This window comes from Oncorhynchus mykiss, chromosome 6 (assembly GCF_013265735.2).
Source record: "Oncorhynchus mykiss isolate Arlee chromosome 6, USDA_OmykA_1.1, whole genome shotgun sequence".
Classification (NCBI taxonomy): Eukaryota; Metazoa; Chordata; class Actinopteri; order Salmoniformes; family Salmonidae; genus Oncorhynchus; species Oncorhynchus mykiss.
Window position 1 is genome coordinate 88,817,071 of NC_048570.1, and position 8,748 is coordinate 88,825,818.

The following is an 8,748-nucleotide window of genomic DNA, read 5'->3' on the forward strand; positions in this document are numbered from 1 at the left end:
TAAATATATGGATGTTTATTTTGCATGAACACAATTTAAGCAATATGGTTATCTGTTATCATAGGCATAATATTTACACTTCCCTCCCATTGCATGTAATTTGTGAATTTGTGACAAATGCCATTGCACACATTGAAGACTAGACGTGCAGCTGTGAAGGAGAACATAGGATCATGGGTACGTTTATCTCCACTAGGCTACAATTATGATGGAATGATAAAGACAATATCTAGTCTGCCTCTGTTTCTCTATCGTTTAATGATGACTGTCCGGGCGGTTTCTCTATCGTTTAATAATGATGACTGTACGGGCGGTTTCTCTATCGTTTAAAGACGACAGTCCGGGCGGTTTCTCTATCGTTTAATGATGACTGTCCGGGCGGTTTCCCTAGCGTTTAATGATGACAGTACGGGCGGTTTCCCTAGCGTTTAATGATGACTGTCCGGGCGGTTTCTCTATCGTTTAATGATGACTGTCCGGGCGGTTTCTCTATCGTTTAATGATGACTGTCCGGGCGGTTTCCCTAGCGTTTAATGATGACAGTACGGGCCGTTTCTCTATCGTTTAATGATAACTTTCCGGGAATACAACAGCACATGGATAGGAGGAACCATAACAGGCAGAATTGCCTCATGCGCAATTTTGGTAGCCATTATCACTGTATCATTGTGACCGTTTGTTTTAGTGCTTGTCCATGCCTGTTTTGTGATTTTTTTCCACCAACAGAACATACTGCATTCGCCTATTACAGTACACCCATGTCGTGCGCCCTATAGGGTACATTATGCAACAGGGAGCGCGTGCGTAATGGCAACGGAAACCGATTCTTCCACTGCGTAAAGTGACTATCCGCCATATAACAAATCTTTCAGTTTCTTTCTAAACTCTTCTCTCATTAGGCAATAAATTACAGGGTTTAGACAGCTATTGGCGTGCGCAAGGCAGACTGTCACAGGGAATACGTAAGTGTGAACTATGTAGTAAGATTTATCCCAATGCACAGCATTCAATTTCACAAGGACGCCCCAGAATGTGATGGCGTGATTTGGCATCCAGCAAAGAAAGAAGGAGAGGACGACGATGGTGACAGATTTGGTGACTTGTGATGTCCGTTTGGTGTTTGTTTTCATACTACGGTTGCGGATGAATCGCAAAAGCATGATGTAGCTGACTGAAACAATGGCCATTGGTAAAACAAATGCAAATATAATTTTCTGAAGGTGATAAACTGCTAACCAATATTGTCCATCAGGGAACTTAAGCAAACATAGTTTTTCCCCCGCTACATTTGTCACGGTTGAGAATATGGATGTTGGTGCAGTCGCAATTGTTGCGGATACCCAAAGAACCACGCTAATCCATTTGGCAGAGCAGGACTTTTGCCTAGTTCGGTCCTTTAGAGAGGAGGCGACGGACCAGTATCGGGTGACGCTCATTGCAGTCAGAAAGAACACGCTCGCGTACATGTTCATAACCGTGACGGAGCTGATGATTTTGCACATGGCGTCTCCAAACGGCCAGCTGAAGTCAAGTGCGGTGTCCACTGCCCAGAACGGCAGAGTCAATACAAACTGGAAGTCCGTCACTGCCAAGTTAAGTACAAAGAAGTTGATTCTGGATTTTTTCCGCTCTTGTTTCACTCTGATAAAGAACAGCACAAGTAAGTTGCCCACCAAGCCCACAGCGCACACCACGGAGTAAACGACGCAGATGAACACCCTCAAAATCGGAGTCCCGTCGGCCGTCACGTCGATGTCCTCTAGGCTACTGAACCGGTCCAGATCCGTCAAGGACCGATTCAGTAGTCCTACACTGCTGTTGTTTCCTTCAGTCATCGTTTCTGTTATTAAATTCGAGTGATTCATGTAGGCTATCCAACTTCAAATCAGGGTTGGAGTCGCTCACTCTGCTTCCAATACATCCTCAGGTTAGTTTGAAATGATAAGAGCGCAGCGATTGCTATGCGCCATTCCCATCATCGCATAATCACACACATTGACAATGTAGCGGTCTTGGTGGGGTAGCTCAAAGCGTCTTGACAATTGCAGTTCTTACAGGATTTATATTGTGACCGCTTCTTGATGCCCTGCCCTGAACGCACAATGATTGGTGACAATGTTTGATTGACATTAGGCTATAGCCTATATTCCCTATTTGCATCACTTTCTTGATATTGACCAATAGGCTACGCTGGGAGTAATGGGTTTTTATAATGGAATAAAATGTGTTTCTGGGCAGTAGTGATTTGGCTTCTCACCGAGAAGTAAAGGACCGGTAGGCTTAAACCTAATAAATACTATTGTATTGATTGGAAACATTATTTAGATCTTTCATCGACCATCCCACCTAGAGATCAGTGGAGGCTGCTGAGGGGAGGACGGTTCATAACAATGGCTCGAAAGGCGCGAATGGAATGGGACCAAACCATGTGTGGTTTTAATAAACATCCATATATTTAATCTCACCCCGTTGTCTGAATGATTGCATTATTGTGTCTCATGTCAAAATGGACAACGAAAAACATGACAGTCTTGACACCGATTACTGTAAATGGTCAATTTCCCTCTGAAGCCCACAAGCAGTGTTACGAGTACAACTTGATAGTTGATGACAGCTTTAACCGGTAGGCCTATGCATTTCCCAAACAAAATGCATTTTATATCGAAAACACTGCATTTATTGCTTAACAGGCCTACCTATTTGGTATTTGGGGGTATTTTATTAGGATCCCCATTAGATGTTGCAAAATCAGCCGCTACTCTTCCTGGGGTTCAACACAAAACATACTACAGAATGACACAATACAGAACACTAAGACAAGAACAGCTCAAGGACAGAACTACATACATTTTTAAAAAGGCACACGTAGCCTACATATCAATACATACACACAAACTATCTAGGTCAACTAGGGGAGAGGCGTTGTGCCGTGAGGTGTTGCTTTATCTGTTTTTTAAAACCAGGTTCGCTGTTTATTTGAGCAATATGAAATGGAAGGAAGTTCCATGCAATAAGAGCTCTATATAAAACTGTAAGACCCACGGTAACCCCGACACGGCCGACCCACGGTAACCCCGACACGGCCGACCCACGGTAACCCCGACACGGCCGGCCCACGGTAACCCCGACACGGCCGGCCCACGGTAACCCCGACACGGCCGACCCACGGTAACCCCGACACGGCCGACCCACAGGGCTGTACCAAGGCCGTGAGTTTAGGTGAGACATTTCTAATTGTATTTCTTAATTGTACTCTTCAGAGTCAAAACTTCAACAAAAATACAAAAAATAAGAATACATTTTTTTTTAATGAAAGAAAAGTTTAGGTAATCTCCATCTCCTTGGAGCTGTTCAATAGTCAAGTCCAAGATCATAGATGTTGACGGCACCATCTCCAAAGCCTCCATTCAACCCCAGGTACATGTGGGTGATGTGTCAACCCAAAGTAGCAAGGCCGTGGTACATGTGGGTGATGTGTCAACCCAAAGTAGCAAGGCCGTGGTACATGTGGGTGATGTGTCAACCCAAAGTAGCAAGGCCGTGGTACATGTGGGTGATGTGTCAACCCAAAGTAGCAAGGCCGTGGTACATGTGGGTGATGTTTCAACCCAAAGTAGCAAGGCCATGGTACACGTGGGTGATGTTTCAACCCAAAGTAGCAAGGGAGTGGTACATATGGGTGAAGCTATCTACCATCTTACAGCACTCTGCCCTCTATACCAGTGATGGCCTCAGCATTGCATCTGTAGCCAAGCAGAGGAAGAAGGGAAGCAGCTGCTTCTAAATCACTCTGGAGAGCAGTCCTTCCTCTTCACTCCAACCCAATCTACCCACCCCAACACAATTCCCTTCTCTCACACCAATCCCTTTCCCTCACACCAATCCCTTTACCACACTCCAATCCCCTTCCCCCAATCCCCATAATTGAATCTTCAGAAAACTTTTTGTCAATGCATTTGAATGCGTTCGGTTTTCGATTGGAACCACAATAAATCTCAAATTAGGGGAATTTTCATCGTCACTTTAAAGATAAATCAATGGATTTATCATCAGAGATCATAGAACTCACCACAAATACAAGTATATACTAGTTCAACGACTTGTCAATCAATAACTGAGTAACTTTAATTTAACTGAGGCAGAGAAGCAAGCAGGAGGGCAACAATGACCTTCAGAAACTTTTAACAATTCCTAAATATTGCCAATGCAGTTCTAGTATCTCCATATTTTGACGACAAGCCTTCCCACACATGGCTCCTCCTAGACGGAGTAGTGTGCATAGTTATGACGTTTCCCTGCATGCTGCTATAAGCTGCTGGATTCCATAACGAATATGATCCTTTTAAATCTGTTCACTAATATGTGGTGAAGTATTTCCATCTCATAATGTAACTTCTAGAATAGAATAATGTAACTTCTAGAATAGAATAATGTAACTTCTAGAATAGAATAATGTAACTTCTAGAATAGAATAATGTAACTTCTAGAATAGAATAATGTAACTTCTAGAATAGAATAATGTAACTTCTAGAATAGAATAATGTAACTTCTAGAATAGAATGATGTAACTTCTAGAATAGAATAATGTAACTTCTAGAATAGAATAATGTAACTTCTAGAATAGAATAATGTAACTTCTAGAATAGAATAATATAACTTCTAGAATATAATAATGTAACTTCTAGAATAGAATGATGTAACTTCTAGAATAGAATGATGTAACTTGCATTCCACTCCTTTGATGCGTGGCTACACTAGTGACTAGTTGTACCAAAGAGTGTAGTGTACTGTTGGAGCTAGGAACACAAGCATTTCTCTACACCTGCTAAATATGTGTGTGTGACCAATACAATTTGATTTGATTTTGACTCTGCCTCGTCTAACGCGGACTGCAAAATGAGTGTCTACTGCCACCCAGTGTATGGTTGTGGTAATAACATACACTATTGTATATTCATGTATTTTGTAAGCCACTTACTGGCACTGGAAATGAAACACGTTACCATTCCACATGAGTATTTAATACTGTGTGTATATGTTCCTGACAAAGAGGTTAAAAACGCCACAGATCAGATTCGATTTTGACAAGTTAATATACGGTACACACAAAATCGTGACTAGAGACAAGGAACAAAATATGGACGATCCCATATCTTCAATCTATTTGTTTGTGAACTAAAATGAAGATAAAACCCATAGTTAACAAAAATGCATTTTATTACATCTAAACTCCTATACATTAGACAGAAAACATTCAATAAAGTAAACCATTTCTTCCAACGCAAGTAATAAATATTCTGTTTTCACCTCGTACTCTCTACAACCTGACATCGGTCTACTGTACAACGTTCCATCTTCCTTGAAAAGCCGTTTCACTCTCTGTTTGGAAATGTGAAAGCAGAACCTGGGGGTTAAGGCAGTGAGGGCAGCTGGCAACTTATCCGCTCTTTAAATTCATTTAGTAAATTGGACCTTTTTTTTTTTTAGGTTGAAGTCCACTTTATTGTACAGATTTTCTTTCTGAAAATATATAAATGAATTTCATCTGATGTTTTTGGATGACGCAAAAACACAAACTAACACTGGAGGAACTGACACTATTGAAACACTTGGGATTGGGGGGGTGATACGGACATCATAATATTTATTACCAATGGGGGGAGAGTGGGAGAGGACTTCACAATAAGGCCATTCCATGCCCATGTTAGGCTACACATAGCATTTGAAATGGGAACACATTCTGTGATGTCTGCTCTCACCTTGTCTTAAAAACCGACAAAAAGAGATCACAGAGATCTAGAGCGATGACATCAACAACGAATCTGAAACAAAAAGAGATCACAGAGATCTAGAGCGATGACATCAACAACGAATCTGAAACAAAAAGAAACTCAATCATCTAAATAAATAAAGACATTTCTGATTGGGTTAACTCCTAACCTCTAACCCCAAATCTTAGTCTCACTTTGTTGGTGTACCCTAAACTAGGGTTACCTAAACCAGCGCTTCCCAAACTCTGTCCTCACACACACACACACAGACACACATCCATGAAAATCAAACAGGTGTAAAAATAGATCAGATTTATATATATGTATATATTACAAAATAAATAAAATACTGCACAACATTGTTTATACAGAGAGGACATTTTTAAAACACGTCTGATTGACTCAAAGAGTCAATCAGTTAAGAGTAGGAGAGAGGGGGGAGGGGGGGGGGGGGGGGGGGGGGGGGGCAGGAAGGTCTCCAAATCGACTGGCTGCAAAGTTGACCTGTTATTTGCTCTGGTTCAGGATACTAGATGGAGAGTGATTGGGGAAGCTGTCGTAAGCGATTATCTATCTCAAGAGGGGAAAGCTAATTAGGCTTGAAGTGAAGAGCTGTGGAAGAGAAGAGGACTGAAGCACAAACACCTTGAGAATGACACTGCAGAAAAGCCTGACTACAAAGACACTCCGCAGAATGGGCTACGGACAGACAGAAAAGGTCATGTCAATGACTTCAACATTCTCTCTCTCTCTCTCTCTCTCTCTCTCTCTCCCTCTCTCTCTCCCTCTCTCTCTCTTCCACTCCCTCCCCCCCTTCCTCTCCCTCTCTAAAAAGCATCTGTTTTTGACTGTAGGTGACTGTGATGATTGTGACTATCACTAAAGCAGGGATTTTGGAAAGTTTTAACATTCAGTACAGTAGCCTGAACAAACCCTGTATTTTACTTTCACATTGTCTATGTTGGCGGAAAACTGATTCAGCAGGAAAAAGTGACAAACATTGCTGTCATTGTTTCGATCCCGACACATTCTTTAATGTCTTCTGAAAGAGCTTTACATGGCAGTTGTTGAGTTCCAATGACTATAGAGTCTCCTGTATATTTAACCAGCAGTGACTGTTGAGTCTGCGCTTAGTTTCTATACCTTTACATCCTGACTGGTAATTCACTCATTCTATTACAGTTACATGTTCACTGTGTAAAGTCCTCTGTCTGTATTCCGTCTCTATATTGTCTATCACTCGAAGCACCATTTCACCATGTCACATTCTGACTGAGTCAATGACAATGACACAAATATTCATTTCCACAAAGTTTGCTGCTTCAGTGTCTTTGGATATTTTTGTCAGATGTTACTATGGAAAACTGAAGTATAATTACAAGCATTTCATAAGTGTTAAAGGCTTTTATTGACAATTACATGTCATGCTGTCAATTAACTTCTGGGCCACATCCTGACTGATGGCAGCCCATTCTTGCATAATTAATGCTTGGAGTTGGTCAGAATTTGTGGGTTTTTGTTTGTCCACACGCCTTTTGAGATTGACCACAAATTCTCAATGGGATTAAGGTCTGGGGAGTTTCCTGGCCATGGACCCAAAATATCAATGTTTTGTTCCCCGAGCCCCTTAGGTATCACTTTTGCCTTATGGCAAGGTTGTCCATCATGCTGGAAAAGGCATTGTTCATCACCAAACTGTTCCTGGATGTTTGGGAGAAGTTGCTCTCGGAGGATGTGTTGGTACCATTCTTTATTCATGGCTGTTTTCTTAGGCAAAATTGTGAGTGAGCCCACTCCGTTGGCTGAGAAGCAACACCACACATGAATGGTCTCAGGATGCTTTACTGTTGGCATGACACAGGACTGATGGTAGCGCTCACCTCTTCTTCTCCGAACAAGCTTTTTTCCAGATGCCCCAAACAATCGGAAAGGGGATTCATCAGAGAAAATTACTTTACCCCAGTCCTCAGCAGTACCTTCTGCAGAATATCAGTCTGTCCCTGATGTTTTTCCTGGAGAAAAGTGGCTTCTTTGCTTCCCTTCTTGACACCAGGCCATCCTCCAAAAGTCTTCGCCTCACTGTGCGTGCAGATGGACCTGCCTGCTGCCATTCCTGAGCAAGCTCTACTGGTGGTGCCCTGATCCCGCAGCTGAATCAACTTTAGGAGACGGTCCTGGTGCTTCCTGGAATTTCTTGGGCGCCCTGAAGCCTTCTTCACAACAATTGAACCGCTCTCCTTGAAGTTCTAGATGATCCCGATAAATGGTTGATTTAGGTGCAATCTTACTTGCAGCAATATCCTTGCCTGTGAAGCCCTTTTTGTGCAAAGCAATGATGACGGCAAGTGTTTCCTTGCAGGTAACCATGATTGACAGAGGAAGAACAATGATTCCAAGCACCAACCTCTTTTTGAAGTTTCCAGTCTGTTATTCAAACTCAATCAGCATGACAGAGTGATCTCCAGCCTTGTCCTCATCAACACTCAGACCTGTGTTAACGAGAGAATCACTGACATGATGTCAGCTGGTCCTTTTGTGGCAGGGCTGAAATGCAGCCAAAATGTTTATTTGGGGGGATTCAGTTGCAATTAATTGCAATTCATCTGATCACTCTTCATAACATTCTGGAGTATATGCAAATTGCCATCATACAAACTGAGGCAGCAGACTTTGTGAAAATTAATATTTGTGTCATTCTCAAAACTTTTGCCCACAGTTGAGTTGGATGGAAACTGCCTCTCATATTAGCAATATCCCCATAGCATTTATAACACAGTAGATATGTCTGTCTTTATCTCTACGGGGTACTCCCCCTCCGCCTCCAAGGGGTACTCCCCCTCCGCCTCCAAGGGGTACTCCCCCTCCGCCTCCACGGGGTACTCCCCTCCGCCTCCACGGGGTACTCCCCTCCGCCTCCACGGGGTACACCCCTCCACCTCTACGGGGTACACCCCTCCACCTCTACGGGGTACTCCCC

The 8,748-nt window shown here is 42.6% G+C and overlaps 1 protein-coding gene across 1 annotated transcript; it reads right to left on the reverse strand.

The window, feature by feature from the left end:
* On the reverse strand, positions 1–2,162 carry LOC110526783 (relaxin-3 receptor 1-like). Its single transcript, XM_021607972.2, has one exon. It carries the CDS (start codon positions 1,863–1,865, stop codon positions 846–848), a length of 1,020 nt encoding a protein of 339 aa, XP_021463647.1. The 5' UTR covers positions 1,866–2,162; the 3' UTR covers positions 1–845.
* Positions 2,163–8,748: the final 6,586 nt, after the last annotated feature.